Source organism: Trachypithecus francoisi, unplaced genomic scaffold, assembly GCF_009764315.1.
Source record: "Trachypithecus francoisi isolate TF-2019V2 unplaced genomic scaffold, Tfra_2.0 Lachesis_group10, whole genome shotgun sequence".
Lineage (NCBI taxonomy): Eukaryota > Metazoa > Chordata > Mammalia > Primates > Cercopithecidae > Trachypithecus > Trachypithecus francoisi.
Window position 1 is genome coordinate 108187704 of NW_022681455.1, and position 25119 is coordinate 108212822.

At 61.6% G+C, this 25119-nt stretch overlaps 5 protein-coding genes across 15 annotated transcripts; 3 read left to right on the top strand and 2 right to left on the bottom strand.

Annotated features, from left to right (window-relative positions):
• Window positions 1–467: 467 nt before the first annotated feature.
• CARMIL2 (capping protein regulator and myosin 1 linker 2) lies at window positions 468–13713 on the top strand. Of its 8 annotated transcripts, none has more exons than XM_033219705.1 (39): window positions 740–841; window positions 1003–1186; window positions 1279–1332; window positions 1569–1631; window positions 1737–1861; window positions 1984–2075; window positions 2272–2342; window positions 2458–2531; window positions 2671–2746; window positions 2854–2942; window positions 3061–3155; window positions 3229–3315; window positions 3395–3507; window positions 3600–3677; window positions 3786–3862; window positions 3946–4050; window positions 4233–4302; window positions 4431–4512; window positions 4614–4710; window positions 4791–4848; window positions 4985–5157; window positions 5344–5506; window positions 5587–5688; window positions 6726–6854; window positions 6940–7053; window positions 7220–7380; window positions 7456–7543; window positions 7730–7873; window positions 8006–8072; window positions 8542–8777; window positions 9666–9766; window positions 9849–10209; window positions 10291–10413; window positions 12180–12216; window positions 12375–12446; window positions 12570–12791; window positions 12979–13026; window positions 13383–13460; window positions 13550–13713. In XM_033219705.1, the coding sequence occupies exons 2-39, from the start codon at window positions 1052–1054 to the stop codon at window positions 13660–13662; spliced, it is 4173 nt and encodes a 1390-aa protein (XP_033075596.1). In that variant the 5' UTR covers window positions 740–841; window positions 1003–1051; the 3' UTR covers window positions 13663–13713. The 8 variants fall into 8 exon arrangements, 7 of the variants coding, with proteins under 7 accessions (XP_033075594.1, XP_033075599.1, XP_033075600.1 ...); XM_033219704.1 differs by having other exon boundaries at window positions 741–841; window positions 12946–13026; XM_033219703.1 differs by having other exon boundaries at window positions 468–841; window positions 1095–1186; window positions 3600–3862; window positions 12946–13026.
• Window positions 13656–16950, bottom strand: ACD (ACD shelterin complex subunit and telomerase recruitment factor). The gene is given in 13 exon segments (XM_033219710.1): window positions 13656–13828; window positions 13906–13997; window positions 14127–14359; window positions 14362–14502; window positions 14691–14774; window positions 14853–14949; window positions 15061–15212; window positions 15362–15396; window positions 15508–15552; window positions 15670–15746; window positions 15836–15929; window positions 16041–16183; window positions 16260–16950. Coding segments are annotated over 13 exon segments (1371 nt in total). The 5' UTR covers window positions 16359–16950; the 3' UTR covers window positions 13656–13749.
• A 23-nt stretch (window positions 16951–16973) lies between these two features.
• PARD6A (par-6 family cell polarity regulator alpha) lies at window positions 16974–18893 on the top strand. 2 transcript variants are annotated; one of them, XM_033219712.1, is made up of 3 exons: window positions 16974–17226; window positions 17580–17802; window positions 18017–18893. In XM_033219712.1, exons 1-3 carry the CDS (start codon window positions 17164–17166, stop codon window positions 18766–18768), a joined length of 1038 nt encoding a protein of 345 aa, XP_033075603.1. In that variant the 5' UTR covers window positions 16974–17163; the 3' UTR covers window positions 18769–18893. The 2 variants fall into 2 exon arrangements, with proteins under 2 accessions (XP_033075603.1, XP_033075604.1); XM_033219713.1 differs by having other exon boundaries at window positions 18020–18893.
• Window positions 18894–19064: 171 nt separating this feature from the next.
• ENKD1 (enkurin domain containing 1) lies at window positions 19065–22807 on the bottom strand. Its single transcript, XM_033219711.1, has 7 exons — window positions 22415–22807; window positions 22128–22322; window positions 21127–21299; window positions 20056–20181; window positions 19776–19939; window positions 19537–19673; window positions 19065–19438 (listed from the first exon to the last, which is right to left on the bottom strand). The coding sequence occupies exons 1-7, from the start codon at window positions 22497–22499 to the stop codon at window positions 19278–19280; spliced, it is 1041 nt and encodes a 346-aa protein (XP_033075602.1). The 5' UTR covers window positions 22500–22807; the 3' UTR covers window positions 19065–19277.
• A 55-nt stretch (window positions 22808–22862) lies between these two features.
• Window positions 22863–24784, top strand: CUNH16orf86 (chromosome unknown C16orf86 homolog). 3 transcript variants are annotated; one of them, XM_033219714.1, is made up of 4 exons: window positions 22863–23129; window positions 23355–23569; window positions 23901–24121; window positions 24196–24784. In XM_033219714.1, the coding sequence occupies exons 1-4, from the start codon at window positions 23028–23030 to the stop codon at window positions 24624–24626; spliced, it is 969 nt and encodes a 322-aa protein (XP_033075605.1). In that variant the 5' UTR covers window positions 22863–23027; the 3' UTR covers window positions 24627–24784. The 3 variants fall into 3 exon arrangements, with proteins under 3 accessions (XP_033075605.1, XP_033075608.1, XP_033075606.1); XM_033219717.1 differs by having other exon boundaries at window positions 23961–24121; XM_033219715.1 differs by having other exon boundaries at window positions 24223–24783.
• Window positions 24785–25119: the final 335 nt, after the last annotated feature.

The window sequence follows — 25119 nt, forward strand, 5'->3', positions numbered from 1 at the left end:
CCAAGTAGCTAGGATTACAGACACACACCATCACACCAGCTAAGTTTTAATTTTTTTTTTTTTTTTTTTGTAGAGACAGGGTCTCCCTGTGTTGGCCAGCTTGGTCTCGAACTCCTTGGCTCAAACGTTCCTCCCGCCTCGGCCTTCCAAAGTGCTTGGATTACAGGCGTGAGCCACGGCGCCCGGCCCCGTCTGGCATTTTTTCCCACCTATTCAAAATGTCTTGGATCTGTAACAGGGTCACGGACTCCAGGTTCGGAGCAAGGGGCAGGACCCCTGGTGTTGGCAGATATCAGGCGCTCCTTGCTGAACAGTCCCCCTTTCTGCCAGGCGCCTCGTCCACCTCCGCAGCCGGGGCTTTGGAGGGGACCAGCCTGGGTGGGCCGCGGGGATCCCCGGGCAGGCAGCGTCCCCTGGTGTTCGCGGCAGGGACTGCGGGGCGGGGTGGAAGCAGGGGGCGAGGACCAGCTGGAGGCCCGCCATACGCGCCACCCTCCCGGCCACGCCACTCCCCACCGCGACGTCTACCCTGGCGGAGAAGCTCCTGGGCGACAGGGTGGGAGGGCAGGTGGGACTCGGCCCCCTTCCCACAACCCCGCTCCCTGGCGAGCTCTAGGGCCGCGAGGCCGGGGCGGGGAGGGGCCGGGCCGGGGGCGGCCTGGCAGGAAGCGGCGCGCACCTTCCGCCGCCGGGGGAGCAGGTGGCTGCCGTGCGGGTCGGGGCCCCTGGCTTCCTGTGTGCGCGCTCGTCCGCTGCTGTTTCCCGCCGGAGCTCGTTGGGCCTCCCCAGCCTACCCTGCCCATGGCCCAGACCCCCGACGGCATCTCCTGTGAGCTGCGAGGTAAGCGCTGGCTCTTCCCGCCTTCTTGGCTGGGAGGAAGTAGTGCAGCCCCAAAATCAGAGGCCCACCCAGCGCCCCGGAGGGCCCGGTCAGAGGTCCTCTCTGCTCCCCAGGAGGGCGGGCGCCCCAGATCCTCTCCCCTCCTTCCTCGCTGGCCGCAGATTAGCCCCAGGGCCCCAGCCTGGCACAGACTGCGGGCACCAGTGGCTTATGTGCAAGGACCGAAGTCATCCAGCAGGCTGCCCTTCCACAGGCGAGATCACCAGGTTCCTGTGGCCCAAAGAGGTGGAGCTGCTGCTGAAAACCTGGCTACCCGGGGAGGGTGCTGTGCAAAACCATGTCCTGGTATGGGGCAGGGGACAGAGCCGGGGAGGCAGCTGTGGCCCCACAGAAAGAGCCTCTTGTTCTGCCCAGGGTATCAGACTGTCTTTCCCCAGGCGCTGCTACGATGGAGAGCCTACCTGCTACACACCACCTGCCTCCCGCTGAGGGTGAGTCCCAGGGCCTGGCCACACCTCCCACCCTCCAGCAGCTACCTCAGCAAGGGGCTGCATCTGCGGTCCTTCTTGGCCTTGTGGGCCCTGACTTTGCACCAGCAGTCGGCTCCGGGCAGCCAACAGGAGTGGAGTCCAGGCAGGTCTGGCTCTGCTCCAGGCTGCCCAAAGGACTGGGCTTCCATGAGGGCTGGGTTTGGGGCTTGGTCCCAGCTGATCTAGGTGCTTCCTAGGTGGACTGCACATTCAGCTACCTGGAGGTCCAGGCCATGGCGCTGCAGGAGACACCCCCTCAGGTGAGACACCTAGCACCTCACCTGGGCCTGCAGCCGGGTCTTCATGCTACCACCATCACCTGCGCCCATGCGTGGAGCCGAGGCCCAGTAGTCCCCCTTCCCTAGGTCACCTTTGAGCTGGAGTCCCTGCGTGAGTTGGTCCTGGAGTTTCCTGGTGTGGCGGCCCTGGAACAGCTGGCCCAGCATGTGGCTGCAGCCATCAAGAAGGTCTTCCCTCGCTCGACCCTTGGGTGAGGCTTGGCAAATTTGAGGGGCTGACAGGGAAGGAAGGAGGAGGGAGTGCATGAGAAGGGCTGCTTCCCATCCCAGAGGCTGGAAGTCCCTTGCCTCCTTCTGCTTAACCCCCTACCAGGAAGCTATTCCGGAGGCCCACACCTGCCCCCATGCTGGCTCGGCTGGAGAGAAGCAGCCCCTTGGAGTCCACTGGCCCCTGCAGCCCCTGTGGTAAGGGCAAAGGCAGGGCCATAGGCCTTCCAGCCTGCCCCAACTCTGCCTCCCCAGACCCACAAGCTGGGGGGTCCCCACACTGAACAGAGCCATTTAGGTCATAGCCACCACCTAGCCTGTGGGTCTGGTCTTCCTCCATTGCTGACCTTTTGTCTCTCTCCTTCCCCCCATTGCACCCCTGTCCCCTCCCCAGGTGGCTTCTTGGAGACATATGAGGCTCTGTGTGACTACAATGGCTTCCCTTTCCGCGAGGAGATTCAGTGGGTGAGGGTAGGGCCCTTTTGGAGGGCTATGGAGACATCTGGTCCCCCATGTGTGCTGAGCCCCTCCCTGCCCCTTGTGGTCCCAAGCAAATTGTAAGCATCTCCTTCTTGCCCAGGACGTGGACACCATCTACCATCGCCAGGGCTGCCGCCATTTCAGCCTGGGAGACTTCAGCCACCTCGGCAGTCGGTGTGCAGCCTGCCAGGATGGGAGAGGAGGACGATCCCGGGGCCCATATCCCTGGGCCTCATCTCCATGGAGGGGCTGCTGGGCCTGGGACCTGGCTGGAGGGCCCTGAGCTCTGTCTCTCTTTCCACCCTCCCACCAGGGACCTGGCCTTGAGTGTGGCTGCCCTATCCTACAACCTGTGGTTCCGGTGCCTCTCCTGTGTTGACATGAAACTGGTGAGGGGGTGGGGGGTAAGGGCAGGGAGGGGCCAAGGGTGTGAGCCAGGGTGCAGCCCGCTGAGGGCCAGGGTGCAGCCTGTGAGCCGCCACCCTCTGCTTCTCAGAGCCTTGAGGTCTCAGAACAGATTCTACACATGATGAGTCAGTCATCGCACCTGGAGGAGCTGGTGCTGGAGACCTGCGGCCTGAGGGGGTGAGGGGAAAGGGAGGGCTTGGAGAGGAGAGTCTAGGGGCTTGGGATTGGGGGCTAGTGGACTGGAAGGGGTTGGCAAGCCAGGGGCAGAATCTCATGCCTGGGGTCTGGTCCCCAGAGACTTTGTCCGACGACTGGCCCAGGCTCTGGCGGGACACTCGAGTTCTGGGCTGCGGGAGCTCAGCCTGGCAGGGAACCTGCTGGATGACCGAGGTATGGATGAGCCTGGGGACCGCAGGGGTGGGCAGCAGGAGGTGAGACCCACGTGGCTGGTCCCACCCCCTAGGCATGGCTGCACTCAGCAGACACCTCGAGCGTTGTCCAGGAGCCCTGAGGAGACTCAGCCTCGCCCAGACAGGGTTGACGCCGCGAGGTAGGCTGGATGAGGGAGGGGGTGAGGGGAGGGGGGTGGGGGTCTGCCCAACTGCTGAGCCACCCCACCCCACCACCAGGAATGAGGGCTCTGGGCCGGGCACTGGCCACCAATGCTGCCTTCGACTCCGCCCTGACCCACCTGGACCTTTCCGGGAATCCCGGGGCGCTGGGGTCCTCCGAGGACAGTGGGGTAAGTGGCTGTCTTCAGGGTGGGAGCCTGGGGTTGTTCGGAAGCCCTGGGAGGCCATCCCCGACTCCATCCCATCCCTGTCCTCCCGCCAGGGCCTCTATAGCTTCCTGAGCCGTCCTAACGTGCTGTCGTTCCTGAATCTCGCAGGCACTGACACCGCCCTGGACACTGTGAGGGGGTGTTCCGTGGGGGGATGGATGATCGACAGGGCGGACTGGAGGGCGGGACAGGGAGGGCTCGGTCCCCCCGCGGGTGCAGCTAACAGCCTCCTCCCGCAGCTCTTCGCAGCGCTGTCCCGAGGCTGCTGCACCAGCCTTACCCACCTCGACGCTTCGAGGAACATCTTCTCCCGCACGTAAGGGGGACCTGTCGGGGCCGGGGGAGGCTGCTGGAAGCCGCCTCCTTGCACCCCCAGGCCCACCTTCCCACTTCCCCCAGGAAGTCCCGCACTACGCCGGCGGCGCTGCAGCTCTTCCTCAGCCGCGCGCGGACGCTGCGGCACCTGGGCCTGGCTGGCTGCAAGCTGCCGCCGGACGCGCTCAGGTCAGTGTCTGACCCCGGCCACGCCCCCGCAGGCGCTCCAACCCCGCCCTGGCCTTCGCCCCTCCCCGCTTCTGCTCCGGTCGCTCCCACAACCTCCCCCAGATCCTGGCCCTGCCTCCTTCGTTCGCACCCTGGAGCCCCCTGTCCCAGCTCCCGCCACCCCCTGTAACGTCCCCTCACAGGGCTCTTTTGGATGGCCTCGCGCTCAACACGCACCTCCGCGACCTGCACCTTGACCTCAGCACTTGCGAGGTGAGCGCCGGCCCCCAGAGAACACACATTAGGAGAGGCGCTGGGAGGCGGGAAGGCAGGGCTGTGGGCCGCCTACCCCTCCCCACTCGCGGCCTGAGTGGGTCCCATCTCCCACCTCCCACATCCAGCTGCGCTCGGCCGGCGCCCAGGTGATACAAGACTTAGTGTGTGACGCAGGCGCTGTGAGCTCCCTGGATCTGGCGGATAACGGTGAGGCTGCACGGGAGCCCATCCTCGCATCAACCACTCGATTCCTAATCCCCACCCTATCCTTGCAACTTCGCCTCGTGCGTGACCCGAGTCACCCCCAGGCTTCGGCTCGGACATGGTGACTCTGGTGCTGGCCATCGGGAGAAGCCGGTCCCTGAGACATGTGGCGCTTGGAAGGAACTTCAACGTCCGGTGCAAGTGAGCCCCCACCCCACTCCTAGGCCTCCCAGACAACACCCTACCACCCCTGTCCCCCACAACTGCGGCCCTGCTCACAGGGAGACCCTGGATGATGTCCTGCACCGGATTGTCCAGCTCATGCAGGACGACGACTGTGTGAGTTCACGGGACCTTGCAGGGTCCTCGGGCAATTAGACCCCTTTGGTCCTCCCTTCTCTTGTTCCCTCAGGCCCTGTGACCTGCCCTCACTGACCCCTGACTCCAGCCATCAATGGCTTTCTCTTAACCCCAGCCTCTTCAGTCTCTGTCGGTGGCTGAGTCTCGGCTGAAGCTGGGCGCCAGCGTCCTACTCCGGGCCCTAGCCACCAATCCTAACCTGACTGCGCTGGATATCAGTGGCAACGCCATGGGGGACGCGGGCGCCAAGTTGCTGGCCAAGGCGCTCCGGGTCAACTCCAGGCTCCGGTGGGCGGGGTCAGAGGGGTGGGACCAGCGGGCAGGGGGCGCGGTGGAGAGGAGGGCACCGGGCTAAGGGGCGGGACTGAATGAGGCGGAGCAAATGGAGCAGGTAGACGAGGCGAACTGACGAGGCCGAGGGTTGGGTGGGGCGTTGTGGAGCTCTGTCCCTGACTGAAGCCAGGCCCGGCCCAGGTCTGTGGTCTGGGACCGGAACCACACATCTGCTCTGGGTCTGCTGGACGTGGCGCAGGCGCTGGAGCAGAACCACAGCCTGAAGGCCATGCCTCTGCCACTGAACGACGTGGCCCAGGCGCAGCGCAGCCGCCCTGAACTGACAGCACGTGCAGTCCATCAGGTGGGTGTCCCCCTCTTCCCTTGTCCTTCTCTGCACCATGGCTCTGTCCCTCAGCTTTTCTCAATACCCCTTACCCCTAGATCCAAGCCTGTCTCTTGAGGAACAACCGTGCAGACCCTGCCTCTTCTGAACACACGACCTGCCTTCAGCCACTCGGTCTGGTCTCAGACCCCTCAGAGCAGGTCAGTGTCCCCTCCCCAACCACGAGAGGCAGGGCATGAGGAGACCTGTGGCATCCGGGAGCCTCCATGAGTCAGAGGGTCTGACTTTCCTGGAACCAGGGTGCCTGAACCCTGCTGTCCCAGACAAAGTCCCTCTCCTTGATCTGGAGATGGCTAAACACCTCTTAAAACAGCTCTCCAAATGACACCCTTGGCTGCATAACATTAAGCATGTAAACAGGGTGTCCTGTTAAAGAGGAATTTTTATGTCCTCCCTCAGTTTTCCCCCAATTATAACCCCATCTCTGACCTCACATATCCAGAGCTCCCCTCTCCTCTCCATTGTGTGTCCAAACCCAGCTGTTCCTTCACTGTCTTCATCTCCCTCCACTACCTTATCTATTGGAGGTGTTTCCACCTCTCCATTCCCAAATACCTCTTCTTTCCTAAGCTGCAGAGCCCAAAGGTCTTAATCTAGACATCCTGCAGAGCTTCATGCTGTGCACTTCTCCAAGTGATGTCATCGTCTCCCACAAACCCTGTTCTCTACCCTGGAACCCAATTCCACTGGTGCCCACAGCCACCCAGTGCTGTGGACAGAGGTTGGGGCATCCTTCCAGGTCTCTCCTGGTCACACTGGAGCCTTCATAGCCCTCCTTCGTCCTGCCTCTAGACCAACCTTCCAACATGCCACTCTTTACCCCCACACCAATTATCCCTTGCTCCTCCTGGTCCCTCCTCCAGGGCTACTCACTCCCTTTTCCACCCCTCTCCCAGTCTGTCCTCCGTGTGGACAGACTCAGCTTCTAAAATACAGACATGATTTACAACTGCTTTCCTTCCTATTCTGGGCACTTAGGAAGTATATATAAAGTCCTTAAAATGAACCAAAGCAACAGATAGTTCCTTCCCTCCTTGAACAGATAGGGTTCCAAATTGGCTGGTCTAAGAGTGCCAGCTTCAGGACTTCCCTCTGTTAAAGAGCCTGGGAGGAAGGCAGGCAGGATCTGGGAGACTGGGAGGGAGCTAGGCTGAGACTGATCCCCATTCCCCCCCAGGAAGTGAATGAATTGTGTCAGTCGGTGCAGGAGCATGTGGAGCTGCTGGGCTGTGGGGCTGGGCCCCAGGGTGAAGCCGCTGTGCGCCAGGCCGAGGATGCCATCCAAAATGCCAACTTCTCTCTCAGCGTGAGCACTCCCCCTCCTGCTACAAGGACCCTTCCCCTCTTAGTTACCTGTCAGCTTGCAACTGCTTTTCCTCTTTGGCCCTCAGATTCTCCCCATTCTATATGAAGCTGGAAGCTCCCCAAGCCATCACTGGCAGCTTGGGCAGAAGCTGGAGGGCCTTCTGGGACAGGTGGGCGAGGTCTGCCGCCAAGACATCCAGGTGAGAGGGTACTCCTGCCCCAGCCCCACCTCCATTTGCAGGTTTGACCCCCATCCTTTAGTTTTAACCATGATATCCTCTGACTCAATATTCTGTTGGAGTTGGAGCCTCAAGCCAGCAGCCTGGTGTCTGGACATATCCTCACCATGCTCTGACCTTTGTCCAGGACTTCACTCAGGCCACACTGGACACAGCAAGGAGCCTCTGCCCACAGATGCTGCAGGGATCCAGCTGGAGGGAGCAGCTAGAGGGGGTCCTGGCAGGCTCAAGGGGCCTCCCGGAGCTGCTCCCAGAGCAGCTGCTGCAAGATGCCTTCACTAGGCTCAGGTAGGCTGGATGGGGCTGGGCTGGGCAAGGCTAAGCAAAGCCAGCCCATTAACCCCTGTCCTCTCCTGCCCTTAGGGACATGCGGCTATCAGTCACAGGGACCTTGGCAGAGAGCATTGTGGCTCAGGCTTTGGCAGGCCTGAGTGCAGCCCGGGATCGGCTGGTGAGGAGGAGATGTGCACACACTTTCGTGCAAACACACACATGCAGTGACTTGGCCATCTTCCTTGCAGGGGCTCTGTAATGTCTTCTGGGGTCATGTAGCGTAGGGCTATTTCAGGGTCCCCTTAGCACCAGTGGGATCATGGCTGAGGCCCTACCTTCCATCTTTGGCTGCTTGGTATTGCAGGTGGAGAGTCTGGCTCATCAGGCAACAGTGACAATGCCCCCTGCCCTACCGGCACCAGATGGAGGTGAGCCCAGCCTCCTTGAGCCTGGGGAATTGGAAGGTCTTTTCTTCCCCGAGGAGGAGAAGGAAGAGGAGGAGGAGAAGGTAAGTAGTTTTAGAACACGGGGCATAGCACTCCCAATCTTCCCATCTTGCTGTGGAGTGTGGAAGGTGAAAGGCAGTTCTTTTGGGGTGGTGCTCTCCTACCTCAGGCTGAGTTTGTGCCCTCCCCACCAGGATGACAGTCCTCCACAGAAATGGCCTGAGCTCAGCCACGGTCTTCACCTGGTTCCCTTCATTCAAAGTAAGTCAGGGCCTTGCGGAAGGGAGTTTATATGGGTGGGTTGAAGCTCCATTAGACTGGGGACCCGGGTACCTGGATGAATTCATTCAGCCTTGTCTGGGTACCCCCCAGCCCTTGACTGGGCCAGGCCAGGACCCCCGTGCAACCTGCAAAGCTGGGGTCTGCTGTGGTCAGCCCGGTGCGGGACCTGGGCAGACTAGGGACAGGACACCGGCTCGACTCGCCTCCCCCATACCCCTTTCCCTACCCCCGGGACGCGCATGCTTGGCGGCGGCGCGGAGCTGCGCGCGCTCGGGGCCGCGCTCAGCACCACGGACAGCGGCGGTGGGGGAGGGGCGGAGGGGCGGGGGGACGGGCGGCGTAGCCGGGCCCCTCCCCGCGCCCTGGGCGGGTCCCCCGCCGCCCTAGCGCCTCCGCCGCCACCTCCCCGGGCTCGGCGTTCGGTGCTCTTCTGGTGCTGTCCCCTCAGGTGCTGCTGAGGAAGCGGAGCCGGAGCCCGAGCTGGCGGCTCCGGGAGAAGATGCGGAGCCGCAGGCTGGGCCGTCCGCGCGCGGCTCCCCGAGCCCTGCCGCCCCCGGGCCCCCGGCCGCCCCACTGCCCCGCATGGACCTGCCACCGGCGGGGCAGCCCCTGCGCCATCCGACCCGGGCCCGGCCGCGGCCGCGCCGCCAGCACCACCACCGCCCGCCGCCGGGGGGCCCCCAGGTGAGCACCCTTCCCCCACTCCGGAGCGCGTGTAATTGGGGATCGCGGGTGGCCTGGCCGCTCCTCATGGGTGGTGGCGGTCAAGGAGGGGTTGGTAGGGGCCCAAGGCCACCTGGTCGTGCGGCCGTAGTCCCATCCTGGCTTCTTCCTGGCCACCCCGCACCCCAGGCCATGCCTGTGCGGGACCATGGGTGTGCGGGTTCCGTTCGGGGTGTGCCTGGGTGTGGGACTCCGCCTCGGGGCAGCCCGCGGCCTCCGTGGCTGCGCGAGAGAGGGTGTCCGTCCTCCCTCCCTCCCCCGGGGCTGCTGAGAGATGCCGGGCAACCGGGTAGCCGGGCCGCGGGGCCAAGCCTGCGTCTGCGGCGCGTCTGGCGGCGGCGCGTGTGGGGAGATGCGTGTGTGGGCTGCAAGCCCGCGGGGGCAGCGGGCACTGGCAGAGGGCGGGGAGGAGCTGGCTTGAGGCCCCCCAGAGGGTCTGACGCAGCAGCCGGCGCCACTGAGCCGGCAGGAGGCCGGGTGGAGTGGGGGTGGGGTGGGGGACACTGCAGGGAACTGTTCGGAGCAGAGCTGGTGGCAAGTGGGAATGGGTGACCCCGGGGGCACGTGGGGTCTAGGTTTGCTGGTGACCGGGTGGCTCGGGCATGTAGGATACTCTGTGGGACAAGGACGGGTGTGGACTGGGTGTGCGGGAGCCAGCAGCGGGTGAGGAGTGTGTGAAATCTGGCGTCTCTGTCCAGCAGCAGGACAGTAGGAGGCTGGTATCAGCAGCCCCTAGGGTCACCCCAGTCTGGAATCCGGGAGTTACTCAGTCCAGGCTGCCGGCCAGGGGCGAGGGGAGAAGCCAGAGTTGCACTCAGCCCTGACCCCTGACCCCATGATGCCCCCCAGGTGCCCCCAGCCTTGCCGCAGGAAGGGAATGGGCTCAGTGCCCGCGTGGACGAGGGCGTGGAGGAATTCTTCTCCAAAAGGCTGATCCAGCAGGATCGCCTGTGAGTGAGGGGCATCTGCTGGGGGTGGGAGAGGGTGGGATGCCTGATGGGCTTTCTCACTCACTGCTGGGTGTCCCCACAGCTGGGCCCCCGAGGAGGACCCGGCCACTGAGGGGGGCGCCACTCCTGTCCCCCGTACACTGCGAAAGAAGCTGGGCACCCTCTTTGCCTTCAAGAAGCCTCGTTCAACGCGGGGTCCACGACCTGATCTAGAGACCAGCCCTGGGGCAGCTCCCCGAACCCGAAAAACTACGTTTGGCGACCTACTGCGGCCGCCAACCCGTCCCAGCCGTGGTGAGGAGCCTGGTGGGGCTGAGGGGGACACCAGCAGCCCTGACCCTGCCCGCAGGAGCCGACCTCGCTACACAAGAGATAGCAAGGCCTACTCGATGATACTGCTGCCTGCTGAGGAGGAGGCAACGCTGGGTGCCAGACCCGACAAGGTGAGGCTTGCTGATGGCAGGGAAGGCACTTCTGGGACCCAGGGCATGGACTCTCTCCAACCCGAACATCTGTGTCCCTAGAGGCGGCCCCTGGAGCGGGGAGAAACAGAGCTGGCTCCATCCTTTGAACAGCGGGTACAAGTAATGCTGCAGAGGATAGGCGTCAGCAGAGGCAGCGGGGGTGCCGAAGGCAAGAGGAAGCAAGTGAGTTGGGGGGACATGACCATGAAGTGAGAGGGCAGGTGGCATGCTGTGGGTGACATATGTGACCAAGATGGAGGAGACTCATGACAGATAGGTCTAATTGTCAGTTCTACTCTATCCTCAAAGTGGTTACAGAATCGACCTTTCTTCCCTCTTGGCTTCTCAACCCAGGCACAGGCCACCAGTATCTCCTCTTCGGACCTGAGAAAGTCTTTTCTCTGCAGGTCTAACAGAAATCTAAGACCTGGGCCGGGTGCTGTGGCTCACGCCTGTATTCCCAACACTTTGGGACGCTGAGGCAGGTGGATTACCTGAGGTCAGGAGTTAAGAGACCAACCTGGCCAACAGGTGAAACCCTGTCTCTACTAAAAATACAAAAATTAGCCGGGTGTGGTGGTGGGCACCTGTAGTCCCAGCTACTTGGGAGGCTGAGGCACAAGAATTGCTTCAACCTGGGAGACAGGTTGCAGTGAGCCTGGATCGTGCCACTGCACTCTAGCCTGGACAAGAATGAGACTCCATCTCAAAAAAAAAAAAAAGAAAAGAAAAAAAAAAAAAAAAAGAAAAGAAAAATTCTGACCTTGTCACCTGTACTTGAAATAGCAAGTTGTCCTCCAGGGGCTTCTTCTCAAGACACTGTTCAGACTTCACACCCTGCTTGGGGGCCCTGTGGGGTCTTGGCCCTGGCCACCTTAAAACCTCACTGCTTTCCTCCCCTAGGTGCAAATCAGAACCTCCACACACGTCCCTGGGTGGTCTGGATGTCCTCCCTACCTCGCCTCCAGTCTCTAATTGTGGGTTACACCAGGTCCCTCCTCAGCCATCCCTGCATTGCCTGCCCATGGTTCTTCCCCGACTCTCCTCTGTGGCCACCCTGTTAATGTCACTCTCATCACAATCCCAAAGAACCCCAGTCCTCCATACCATTCAATATCTTTTTTTTTTTTTTTTGAGACGGAGTCTCGCTCTGTCCCCCAGGCTAGAGTGCAGTGGCACGATCTTGGCTCACTGCAAGCTCCGCCACCCGGGTTCACGCCATTCTCCTGCCTCAGCCTCCGGAGTAGCTGAGACTACAGGCGCCTGCCACCACGCCCGGCTAATTTTTTTTGTTTTTTTTTGTTTTGTTTTGTTTTTTTTGAGACAGAGTCTCGCTCTGTCGCCCAAACTGGAGTGCAGTGGCCGGATCTCAGATCACTGCAAGCTCCGCCTTTCGGGTTCACGCCATTCTCCTGCCTCAGCCTCCCGAGTAGCTGGGACTATAGGCGCCCGCCACCTTGCCCAGCTAGTTTTTTGTATTTTTTAGTAGAGACGGGGTTTCACCGGGTTAGCCAGGATGGTCTCGATCTCCTAACCTTGTGATCCGCCCATCTCGGCCTCCCAAAGTGCTGGGATTACAGGCTTGAGACACCGCGCCCGGCTTTTTTTGTATTTTTAGTAGAGACGAGGTTTCACCGTGGTCTCAATCACCTGACCTTGTGATCCGCCCGCCTCGGCCTCCCAAAGTGCTGGGATTACAGGCATGAGCCACCGCGCCCGGCCCATTCAACATCTTAAAACAAAACAAAACAAAACAAAGCATGAAGTTGGCCTGAATTTAGAAACATTGAAGTGTGCGAAGAGTTCTAAGAGGGCTGGACTGGGTTTGCCATGTTCTTGTCCAGCCCATGGTGGGCATTCAGTGGCTGGATTATGAGAACAAGAATGAACAAAAGGCTAGGGTTTGGGGCCAGGGCAGGGCTGGAATCTGATTGCCCTGTTTCCTACAGAGCAAAGATGGCGAAATCAAGAAAGCTGGCTCAGATGGTAAGTGGGACCCTGGGGTGTGGCAGGTCATTTGCTGGGAGGTGTCCTTACAGACAGCCCCCAAGGGCTGCTCTCCTGGGGGAGGAAGGGGAGAGGCCAGGTTTTTCTTCCCCTCACCTCCAAGGTCAGGTACCTGAGTCCCCAGCTCCACCTTGCAGGTGACATTATGGACAGTTCCACGGAGGCCCCTCCCATCTCGATCAAGTCCCGCACCCACTCTGTGTCTGCTGGTGAGTGACGGCCACTGTGTGTGTTGGTAGGGGAGCAGGGACAGGCAGGAGCGGGGTCAGACCGTTGTTCAGACCTATCTCCAAGACCTGACCAGGTCTTGGCTGACACCCTTCTCCCCACAGACCCCTCCTGCAGACCTTGCCCAGGGAGCCAGGGGCCCGAGTCTGCCACCTGGAAGACACTGGGGCAGCAGTTGAATGCAGAGCTCAGGAGCCGTGGTTGGGGCCAACAGGATGGTCCAGGCCCTCCCTCTCCTGGTCAAAGCCCAAGTCCCTGCAGAACCAGCCCCTCCCGAGACAGCCTGGGCCTCCCAGAGGACCCTTGCTTGGGCCCTAGGAATGAAGGTAGGCAGGCACCCGATTCCCCATCCCAATCCTGGGCTGGGTGCTGGAGGAGTTCCTGCTGGGAACTGGGCTCCTCTAAGGACCCGGAGGGTGGGAGGCAAGGGCTGGAGTGGGGACAGCTGTTGGAACACCCCGATTCCCTGGCCTCCCTCAGATGGCCAGCTGAGGCCGAGGCCTCTCTCGGCAGGGCGGCGAGCAGTGTCTGTGCATGAGGACCAGCTCCAGGCCCCTGCTGGTGAGGGGAGACACCTCCACGTGTGCTTGAATGCAGGAGATGCCGGAGGGTGGGCTTCTGGGGCTCCCTTCATGGCTTTGGTCCTTGGAGGGAGCCACCAGTGTGTGAGGGCTCAAGAAATCAGGGCGCCAGAAGGCCAGGTGCAAGGGTTTGACAATAAGCCCTTTCAACTAGCACTGGCTCCATGTCCCGAAGAGCAGCCTCTGTCAGGGATGAGGACGCAGGGATGGGGGATGCTCTGAAGGCAGCAGTGTGTGTGAGCGCATGCTTACATGCACTGGAGGTAGAAGAGAGGGGCAGGGGATGGACAGACCCCGAGCCTTAGCACCCACCCCAAGCCTTTCTGTGTCCCTTAGAACGGCCCCTGCGGCTGCAGCGCTCCCCGGTCCTCAAACGCAGGCCAAAACTTGAGGCACCTCCATCCCCAAGCCTAGGTAAGAGGGGGTCCAGGCCAGCTGGGAGGGTGGCGGGACTGCTTAGCCAAGCCCTGAACCTACCTCTCTCCCCCTCCCTCTCCTCACAGGATCTGGCCTTGGAACGGAGCATCTGCCCCCACAGCCCACAGAGCCCTCCGGCCCTGAGCAGAGCCCACCCTCCCCAGCCACAGACCAAAGAGGCGGCGGCCCCAGTCCCTGATCCTCTCCTCTCCTGCCGCATGAGATTATTTTATTAAAAAACTCGAAGGAAGCAGAGTGTGGAGCGGTATCTGTCCTGCGTGACCTCTCACATTGGAGTTGGCTCAGACTCTGGCTGTGGATCCATGAGAAAGTGCAAGGCCCAGGCCATGAGCTGGGGAGGAAGCCTGGAAAGAAACCACGGCTGCAGGTCAATGGAGCCTGGGACTAGTGACCAAGAGTGGGGGCAGACCCAGGAACTCACCTGGCAGCTTGGACCCGAGCACAGAGGGACGTGCAGGGTGGCTCATACTCATATTGGAAGGCAGAACCATCACGATGCCTCTTTGGGGGTTCCTGAAAGGGGTATGGTGTCTGGGGAAGAGCTGACAAGGACCCCAACCCCATCCAAGGCTACCCATGCTCCCTCCCAGCTCCACCTCAGGCCTTCATTCCACCCTCCAGCTGCAGAGGGGCTAAGCTCACCCAGACAGGGCAGGGCTCCTGGGCTCCCTTGGTAGCTCCCGTCCTGGGAGAAGGCCGCTGATTCTTGCAGGGCAACCCTACAAACTCCTTGAACTCCAGGCTAGGTTTCTGGGGCCTGGTCACAAGAGCCTGTTGTTTACTGGGGACATGGCCACGGGGTGAGAGACTGGGAGTGCAGCTATGGAGTGGGGAGCTAGGGGTTTGACTGGGGTGTGGGGACCTGGGGATCAGGGGGCAGGGGCTGCACAGATGGCTGGTGGGGGCTGGGAGCTGCTCCTCTGCCCTGGGTCTGGAGCAGCCAAGGACAGGGCAGGCAGAAGGCTGATGCTGGTACCACTTTCCTCGGATGACATGTGGCCGGGTAAAGCTGGGGTTCCTGAGGAGGAGGGGACTCATTGTAGGCACAGCCCTCTCGGCTTAGAGCAGCTGAGTGGCCTGCGAGCTCAGACAGGACTGCAGGGACCGTGTTCATCCCCCACCCGCCGTGCAACTTTAACAGCATCCTGCGCAGCCCGGGAGCCTGACAGACGGCAGTGAGTGCCTGTGACCTGTGCATCACCTCACCTGAGGAACTGGGTGAGGAAGGAGAGGCTATGAGGGTCAGAGATAGGTCCTGCAGAGCCGGGTCTGGTGGGGGCAGCTCAGGGCCTGGGGGATTCAGGAAGGCTTATCAGCACTGTGGACCTGGGCCCCAGGTATCCCCCCAACCTCTCCAGTCCCCCTTACCCTGTGCCCTCTGACAGGGGCCTAGAGAGCTCAGAATTAGCTGGTCATTCTCAGAGATGCATAGCATTGAGCTGGGGACAGTGTACACAGCTTCTCCCTGTGGGACATAAACTCTGTAGGACAGGCCCATTTACTCTCATGTCCTGTGGGACATGACCCTTGCCCAACTCCTCACCCTGACCTCTCCCAAGAAAAGCCCCAGACTGACCGTAGCCTTGCATCGTGAGGCAGCCCAGTGGGTGAGCGGGGGTGCTGTGCAAGGGCCCTCCAGCGTCAGGCAGCTTTCAGCCAGGCACACGAGCGCCCCCTGATGCTCCTGATCCTCCCGCATTTCATCCAGAAGCTGGGACAGTGATAGGCCTGGGGACAGGGGACCATGGGATGAGTCAAGGCTTAAAGAAGAGGAGCGGGAGGGGAAGTGGGAGGAGAGCTTATTGAGGAAGCGGGAGTTTAAGGCTGGAGAGGTCACTGCACAGGGTGTTAGGACGGCTGGCCAAGCCCTACAGTACCTGCATTGGACGAGGTGGACTCTGAAAGGTGCTCCCTACAGGAAGAGAGTGGCCAGGACTCAGGAACCATGCTGAAGCCTGTCTACCCAGATACACCAACCCCTCACCAAACCACACGTGGCCCCCGAGCCCAACCCCAGACTCACTCAAGGCATTCATAGAGCTTTTTCTGAACATCTAAGTCTTGGTTGCTAAGAAAAAGACAAGGGTAGTTAATGGGGGCCCAAACCCTCCTACCCCAAAGGCTTCTGCCAGCGCTGGCCAGGCTGGGGTGGGGAGAGCTGCTGGAGGGCGAAGGCATCACTTACCAACCAGGCACCCGTAGCCGGGGTTGCTCCGTGGGCAGCAGGCTGAAGCGGTCCGCCTGGAGATAGAACTCTGCGGGCTGGAGGAGTTCGGGGGGAAGGGGAGGTCTCAGGAATCGTCACGAAGAGTCATGCCCGGTAACCCGCCCAAGGCAGTCTCACCACTCACCGCGCCGCCCTCAGCGACCTGGATATGAACCCCGCAGTCCTGCAGCAGCAGCAGCCGGCCCTCTGTCCCGCGGAAGCCGAACTCCTTCTCCTCCCTGCGGCGAGCAGGACCCTCACTGCCGGGCCCACCGGAACACAAGGCCCGCCCACCTCGCGCTCTCCGGCGGGACTCCGACCTCCGGAGCCGCGCGCGCGGGGCCTCTCACCAGTCCGAGGTGTCCAGGGCCTCCCGCGTCACCAGGCATCGGACGCTGTAGGTCCCGTCAGACACAAGCAGCGTGGCCCCGACGTCGGACGCATCAGGGGCGTGGGATGGGCCCGCGGCCGCGGCCTCGGCCTCCTGGAGTACCTGACGGCAGCGAGCGGCGTCAATTCCACCACCCCGGGCCTCCGCCTCGGTCTCCGGGCCCTGAGTGGGGACTCACCTCGAGCAGCTGCCCGGCTCGTGGACTGGAGAGTGTCTCTGACCCCAGAATCAGCTCTCGAATCCAGGGCCGTAGGACCAGCCTCCCCGAACCTGCCATCCCGGCGGCTGCACCTAGCGGAGGCAAACCGCCTGGGTTTCCCGCGGGCGCCGAGGCCCCGCCTCTCCTCGGAAGAGGAAGCGCCTTCGGCTGGGCGGGGCCTGAGGAGGAGGCCCCGCCCACGTACACCCCGCGCCTGCGCAGGAGAGCGTCGTGCTCGGGAGCTTATATGGAGACTCCTGCTAGTCCACGGGATGCCTGCCCGTTTACTCTCATCGCGGCGTCACTCCGACAGCGGCCCGGCGTTTCGGCCGTTCGTCAAGATGCCTGTGGTGCCGAGAGGGAACAGAACAAGAGCTGGTCCGGTCTCTGGAGAGGGATCCAGGGCCGGGGCCTGCGGCCGAGTGCCGTCCGTTAAGTTGACTCGAAACCATTTCAGCGCCGTGTGACCCCCGAGGGGTTCAGCACATATTTATTATGACTCAGTTTCCTCATCTACACAATGCACGGTCTTGTAAGGCCAGTGGAACTAAGAGCACACACACAACGCCCAATAAATGGTACCTCCTTGGCTCTCCCCTCGGATTGGCGGAGCTCTCCTCGCCAGACTCCGGGGGCGCGTGGACCTCAGCGTGATGACGCAAGAGCGGAGGAAGGCTCCTCTCCTCCCCCGGCTCCGTTTCCTAGGAAACGTGAACTCCGCGTTCCACTCTGCGTCGCTGCCCCCTTGACGTCAGGCTCCGGATGGGAAGGCGGGGCGTGTGCTACCGCCAGGGGCGGGGCGGCGCGGGCGGGCCGGCCGGGCTGTGCACCTGCGCCTCGGCGGGCCGCCTGGGGCACCGTCCCCGGCCCGCCCGGCCCCGCCATGGCCCGGCCGCAGAGGACTCCGGCGCGCAGTCCCGATAGCATCGTCGAGGTGAAAAGCAAAGTAAGGGCTCCTCTGGCCTCGGCCCTAGGCGCTCCCAATTCCCTCTTTCTCCCCTTCCCAGCTCCTTGGTCCCCGCCACCTCTTCCCTCTATCCTCCAAGTCCCATTCTGCATTTCTGCTCGCCTTCCCCCATCCATCTTCCTTCCTCCACTGCTGGTCTCCAGATCTCTCTGTGGCCTGAGTACCTGGAGGGCGGTGAGAAGACCTTGGACAGCGTCCCTGGTACTGGAGCTGAGGTCTGGGCTTAAGGCTGCCGCTTTTGCCGCAGCCGGTATCTTTCCCACCCCTGCCAGCCTGCGGTGAGAAAGGGGCGCAGGCTGTCCTGACTCCTCTCCCCCAACCCCGACTTCCAGTTTGACGCCGAGTTCCGACGCTTCGCGCTGCCCCGCGCTTCGGTGAGCGGCTTCCAGGAGTTCTCGCGGTTGCTGCGGGCGGTGCACCAGATCCCGGGCCTGGACGTGCTACTTGGCTATACGGATGCTCACGGCGACCTGCTGCCCCTCACCAACGACGACAGTCTGCACCGGGCCCTGGCCAGCGGGCCCCCACCACTGCGCCTATTGGTGCAGAAGCGGGGTGAGGAGGGGTACAGTGGGCAGCCTCTGTGGGGTAAGGTGCCTGTGGGGCAGGTCTACAAGGGTTAGTCCATGCCCAGGGTACCCACGTGTCACCCTCTGCAGTCCCTGCCCTTGACCTGACCTCCAAGTGGTAGGAAATAGCTACAGTGGCCCCTGTAAAGAGCCCAAGTCGGGGAGCAGGTCTCTGATCTCAACACCCACCTCTTCTGCAGCAGAAGCTGACTCCAGCGGCCTGGCTTTTGCCTCCAACTCTTTGCAGCGGCGCAAGAAAGGGCTCCTGCTGCGGCCAGTGGCACCCCTGCGCACCCGTCCACCTCTGCTAATCAGCCTGCCCCAAGATTTCCGCCAGGTTTCGTCAGTCATAGATGTGGACCTACTGCCTGAGACCCACCGACGGGTGCGGCTGCACAAGCATGGTTCAGACCGCCCCCTGGGCTTCTACATCCGAGATGGCATGAGTGTGCGTGTGGCTCCCCAGGGCCTGGAGCGGGTTCCAGGAATCTTCATCTCCCGCCTGGTACGTGGGGGCCTGGCCGAGAGTACAGGGCTGCTGGCGGTCAGTGATGAGATCCTTGAGGTCAATGGCATTGAAGTAGCCGGGAAGACCTTGGACCAAGTGACGGACATGATGGTCGCCAACAGCCATAACCTCATTGTCACTGTCAAGCCGGCCAACCAGCGCAATAACGTGGTGCGAGGGGCATCTGGGCGTTTGACAGGTCCTCCCTCTGCAGGGCCTGGGCCTGCTGAGCCTGATAGTGATGATGACAGCAGTGACCTGGTCATTGAGAACCGCCAGCCTCCCAGTTCCAATGGGCTGTCTCAGGGGCCCCCGTGCTGGGACCTGCACCCTGGCTGCCGACGTCCTGGTACCCGCAGCTCTCTGCCCTCCCTGGATGACCAGGAGCAGGCCAGTTCTGGCTGGGGGAGTCGCATGCAAGATGGTAGTGGCTTCAGCCTCTGACAGGCAGGATGCAGCCCCATGCCACTCCAGACTGCTGGGACATGGCAGGGACTTCACAGTGGGGGTTTTTAGCTGGCTCCCAGGGCTCCCTCAGCCTGGGGAACATTAAAGGTTTTCTACAAATAGTCTTGGTCCTTCTGTGTCCCAGTCCCAGCCTCCTCCCTGGTCCCACCAGCTTGTCTTCTGCTCTGGACTAAGTCCAGAATGACAATGGGGAGAACTTCCTGCAATCAAGCAGCAGGAGGGCCACCAGGCTTGGCATTTTTAGGGTAAGAAAAGCTCTTATGGAAACAAACCCTGTGTACCAAAGGTTTAATTTTGACAAAGCGGTTAAAAGGCTGGGGTGGCCCTTCTGCAGCCACTGGTGGCTGGGAGAGTGCTCTAGGACACTGGCCACCCCCCTGCTCCTGTCTTCAGACCTCTGCTCTGGGATTGGGTCCGACCCTGTCCTTTGCAGCCATGTGGCGATCCTCAGCATGGAGCTCCCTGCCACTGTCCCTCAGAGGGGCTCAGGTGTCCATCTTCACGAAGACTTTGGGCCGAGAAAAGATCTTGATGGCCTCCTCTACCTGCACCAGTTTCCGGTCCAGCTCAGCACGGTGGCTCTGGGCTCTCAGTGAGTCTGCCCCGGCAGGCAGCAATACCAGCTCACGCAGCAGCTGGCTCTGGCCTACAGGGGGCCCGGGAACAGTGAGAACAGTGAGTGTTGGGCAGGGGTGCCTGGTCCCCAGTGGGGTCCCCCTCCAGCCTCCCTGCCCAGGTACTCACTCTGGAGCAGCTTGGTCAGTGTTTCCAGCCGCTGGTTTTCAGGCATGCGTGTGTGGCCTGGGGGCATGGCAGGGTCTGGCTGGCTCTGCTTGCGGGCCTCAGCCTCCCGCTGCCACAGGTCCCTGCGCTCCAACAAGCTGTGGGTACACAGGTTCAGGGTTGAGGACCCCAGGGCAGAGGTTGGTTCCCGCCCTCCACAGGTGTCTCCCTCACCCTGAGTGTCAGGCAGTGAGACCTACTAATGCGGCACATGGCCCTTCTGTGTGGCATTGTAGTGCTCCTGGGCCTGCCGCTGCTGCTCTAGCACTTGTGCCAGGACCTGCAGCGAGCGGGAATGCCTCCGGGGGGCCCTCTTTGCAGCTCGTGCATTGTGACGAATGAAGTCCACCCCCAGGCCTGGCTCCTGCAGGACACAGCAAGCGTGGGTGGGGGCAGACAGCATTATGTTGTGTCCCTGAAGCCCCACCACACACCGGGAACGCTGCCCAACCACCATCCAGCCCCCACACATCCTCTCACCTTAGCTTTGGGACCTGGTGGTGTTGGCTGGGGACTAGGTACACGGGGTGGTGGAAGGCCAGGGCCACAGCGGGAGTGCGCCCGCAGGAAGTGGGCAGACTTTGTCCCAAAGGCAGGGCCAGGCTCCTGGAGGGCAGGGCACAGCAGAGAGACCAAGCAGGCTGACGTCTGGGGCTCAAGCTGCAAAACCCTGGCCCTCTTGGTCCTTCTGACCTTTGCACCCGTGTCCCTCGGGCCCTCTTCCCTCTTCAAGAGACACTTGTCCTCCTCAGCACACAAACGTGTGAGTATGTCACATTTTTAAGAAAACAACAAACCATCTCTCCTTCCACCTCAGTACTGGCCCACCTACCACTCTCTTTTATCCTTCCTAGCCAAGCTTCCTGGCTCTAGCCCCGTGAGGTTCCTGACGGCTGGCCTCCAAGTCCTCAAATCCAGGCAGTCACTTCCTTGGTCTCGTTGTCCTCAACCTGATCATCAATAACTCCTGGGTCTCACTGCTGAGATCCAGGCCTGGATTTCCATCTGCTTCCTGGACACAGTCCCACCCCCTGGGAGCCCCACAGATGCTTCAGCCCCGACACATTTGTGTGACCTTGCCTTTCCTCTCACTCCTGCTCCTCCTGCTGAGTCCCTGGATGGAAGGATAGTGCTACTCTCTACCCGAGGCAGAGCCACCCACCATACCCCTGCCCTTCCCACTGTCCTCAGAAATAAGGACTGAAAAGTGGCTTTTGTGGCCCCTGATGTGGGTCCAGCTGACTTCTTGGCCTAACTTCACGCCCTTCTTTCCTCACAGTGAACTGTACACCTAGCATCTCCACTGCTGTGTGCCCTGTCGTCTGTGAGGTTCCATCTTTTGGGAGTGTTCTCCTCTGCTGGCCCCTTGACTAACTGCTGCTTGCCCCTCAGGATCAGCCCTGCCATCACCACTTCTGAGAAGCCCCCCAGCCTGGCCCTGCAGCAGAGTCAGGGTCTCTTAGTTCCCTCCTTCCCCAGAACTCGGATTAGGGTATAGTTGCCTGTTGGCCAACAAAAAGGATAATACTTCTGGCTCCCTGGGGCAGGTACCTGGAGCTGGGCCTTGACCCGGGACTCCACCTTGTCGTACTTGGGCGAGCGCCACAGAGCTTTCAGGGGCCTGGGCTGTCCATGCTCCCGGCTGCACTCCTGTTCTCTGAAGCGCTTCTGAATCTCCCTGATCCGCCTCAGGTTCTCCTTCTTATGGTCTTTAGGGCCCTTCCCTGGAGAAAATATGCCACCAGGCTCTGCCCTACATAGGGCCCACACAATCCAACTTCCACTAGTTCACACACAGGCCTGCCCCCTGCCTCCTACAGAAAGAGTTCCCTTCCTCATATAGTATTTCAGGATGACTGTCTCCATTATTATTATTATTTGAGACAGGGTCTCACTCTGTCATCCAGGCTGGAGTACAGTGGCATGATCACAGCTCACGGCAGCCTTGACCTCCCCAGCTCAAGTGATCCTCCCACCTCAGCCTGCTGAGTAGCTGGGATTACAGACACACGCCACCATGCCAGGCTAATTTTTATATTTTTTGTAGAGATGGGGTTTCACCATGTTGGCCAGGCTGGTTTCCATCTCCTGGGCTCAAGTGATCCGCCTGCCTGGGCCTCCCAAAGTGCTGGGATTCCAGGAGTGAGCCATTGCGCCCGGGTGATTTTCTCCATTATTATAGTGAAGTATACCATAGATCATCTCATATATGACATTCATCTCTTGTTCTTTGTCTCCCACCTTGACTCAATGATGGCTCATGCTTATCTTCAACCCTGTGTTCTAGCACCTATATGGCCTGGCACACAGTAGGCACTCAACAAATTTGAAGGGTAATAAATGCACGAAGCAGAGCTAGGGCTTCGTGGGAACTACCTTATTCAGTTCACTTCCTTCGAGAAGGTAGCACATTTCTCCCCCTTTTATAGTTGGGGAAACAGACTCAAGAGATGCAAAGCCTGGGCCCAGGTCAGGGCGGAAAGAGCAGCTGCTTTTGATCTCTTTCCACCCCGCATTGCCTCTCTGCCCCTTCTTCCATTCCTGGGACTTACTCTTGAGAGAGGCCCCAGGACCTAGGGAGATCCCCTCGAGTTGCAACAGCACGTCCCCGAAGCCGCGCCGGCCGCGCTCCAGGATCTCTCGGGCACCGGGACCGATGCGGGGGCCACAGGGAGCGGTGGCGTCCAGGGCCCGGTCCGAGGTCAGCAAGTCCAGCTTCAGCGCGTTTCCCTCGAGGCGCCCTTGAGCTGTGGGGCGGAGCCGGGCGGAGTCCAGGGCTCAGAGGTGGAGCCGGGGCCGACCCCTGAGCCTCGCACCACCGCCGAGCCCCCGGACTCACCCGAGGCCGGCCGCCGGTAGTAGTCAGGGCAGAGCGTCGGGTCTGGGGGGATGGGCCCAGAGATGCGGGACGGGCCCTCGCACATGCCGCCGGCGCCGCCCAGCAACGGTGCCCCGAGGCCTGCAGGGCTGTGCACCTCCCTCCCCGGGCCCCCTTCCCCAACCCCGGGCCTCCTCCCTCGCCCAGGACCCTGACCCTGACGTGCCCGTCACTCCCGGGCCCCTGCCGGTCCCCGCCTGGGCCCCGGCCTCGCTCGCCGCCTCCGCGACCTCTCCTCCCAGCCCACTTCTCGGTCCTGCTCGCGGCCTCTCCCCCGCAGCACTCGGGCAGGGGCACACTCGAGAGGTTTTGCCGCCAGCCGCTGCCACCCGACGGGAGTTGTTGTTGCCGGGTAACCGTGGCTTCCGTCCCCGGGGTCAGGGCCCACTGATCCTGGCGCAAAGCGTCCTGGGGCTTGTAGTTTCCGCCGAGTGTGGGCTCCGCGGTCGCCGGTTTCCCTTCCCTGCTCTGCCCTCGCTTGCTGGCCGGTCTCGGGGGTCAGCGCGGGGCCACCATCCAGCCGCTCGGGGCCTTCCCCAAGCAGCTGTGGAGGATGCACTGAGCCTGCGCAGCCATGGCCTCGGCAGGGGCGGAGAGGCGGCCGGGGGTCCAGGAGGCTACGGTCGTGGGGCAGGGACAGCTCGCGGAGGACCCCGGCAGCGCTCAGACCTCCGAGGTGACCGTCAGGCTGTTTAACCTTCAAACACGGGGCCGCAGCGCTCTGAGAGGCGGAACTCTGAGCCCCCCGACCCGCTAACTGCCAGGCTGGGCCCTCCAGGCGGGGAGGGGCACGGGCTGGTGTCATTATTCCCGTTTCAGTGTCTAATGTTAGGTGTTCAGTGACGGATCCCTATGTCCTTTGCCCGACCATGGTGACCGATGGCCTGTGTGTCACCTCTAGTGTCCAGTGGCGGGAGAACATTTCCTGGTGCCAGCCCATGAGGCCCGCGGAACCCAGGGTGAAGACCAGCGCCCAGCAGGCGCAGCTTCGGAGCTGGAGCTCCAGGAAGAAGGACCCAAGCTGGGGGAGGAGAGACCCAAGCCGGAAGAGAGAGGCCCCAGGCCCGTGGTGTCCATTGTGAGGCCCCGTCATGGTCCAAAGAGAAAGCCTGTCAAGTGAGGGGGCTCTGGGGGAGGAGTGGGGGAAGGAGCTGCAGGCCCGGGGTTGGGGCACACACCCCAGTAGCATTCCTGATTCTTGCACTCCTGCAGGAAGGATTCTTGTCCCCTGTCACTACCATCACTCTCCTCTCCCGTTCTTCAAGAGCCCCCGTGTAGGGAGCAGCAGGAGAGTGGGAGCTTCAGGGTTTGTAGGGGACTGGGCTCACTGGCCTCTAAGGCTCTTGGGCCTGGGGCCTCATTGACCAGGAAAGGGGCAGGCGTCGAGTCCTGGGGCGGTGGGCAGGCTAGGGTATTCCCTGGGTCAGGTCTCTTGTCCCTGGCTCAGGTCCCTCAGCCTCCCGGGCCTTCGTGCCCATCCCAAGGCTGAAGCTGAGCTGCCACCCAGGCTGCCGCTGCAGGAGGAGGAGCCAGAGGGCAGCCAGAGTGAGCCCTCACCATCTGCCAAACAGCACAAAAAAGCCAAGAAGCGCAAGAGCCTGGGGGCTCCCGTGCTCCACGCTGTGGCCAGCACAGTGTCTGCACCCTTAGAGACATTGGGGCTGGAGCGTGAGTGGCAGTCCCTGGGCTGTTCCTTCTCCCCCTGCCTGTGGGGCCCGACATGGCACAACCTGGCGCTCTAGCCTCTGCCCTGCCCTGGGTCTTTGCAGGAAAGGCCCAGCGCCTGCGGGCCCTGTACCAGTACATCAACTATTGCAACCCCGAGCTGAACCAGGCAGGGGAGGGGGACAGGGAGGCTGAGATGGAGGCAGAGGCAGAGCTGGCCCTGGTTCCCGAGGAGGCAGGTGTGGAGCAACTGCAGGCCCTGCTGCCCTTGGCAGGTGAGCTGGGCCCAGGCCTCGTTTTGCCCTGTCCCAGTCCATTAGTGACCCCTATCCATGCTCTGGCTCCCCTCCGAGAGGAGGCTGGAGAGGAGGCTGGGGGCTTGCCCAGCTTGGGGGTGAGTGACCAACACAAGGCTGAGGTGGATAAGTCAACCCAGGTGGACATCGACAAGATGCTGAGTGTCTGCACTGCTCCGCTTGTCCCCCCGCTCTCTCCTCAGTACAAGTGACTGTCCTGCCCCACTGGTGGCTCCCCTCCTTCCATGCCTGAATTTGGCTTCAGGCTTCCTGTGGGCCTAGGCCCTCTGGTGGAGGGGGCAGATTTGGCACCTGCCCCCACTTGGGACTTTGGGCTTGCTGAAAATAAATATTTTTCTTTTTCAAAGACTTTGTGATTCCCCGGATAGGTTTCCTGAACTGGGAAAGAGGATGGAGGACTCAACAGTGCAGGGTTTGAGGCCTGAATGGTCATCTGCATCACCTGAGACTTTGACAATGACAGATGCCTTTGTGCCACCCCATGCCTCACTGAATTGGGGTGGACCTGGTACTGTGTGTTTAGGGTCAGGCGGCTAACTGGGTGATGAAGAGGGAAGTGAGAAGGAGGAACTTGGAGCAGAGGAAAGAAAGGGTCTGTAGGATCATGGGAAGCAGGTGTTTGGCCCTACTCTTTGTCTCCTGGGGAAGGGCCTGCATTTGGTCTCACCTTGAGGGGATCAAAAC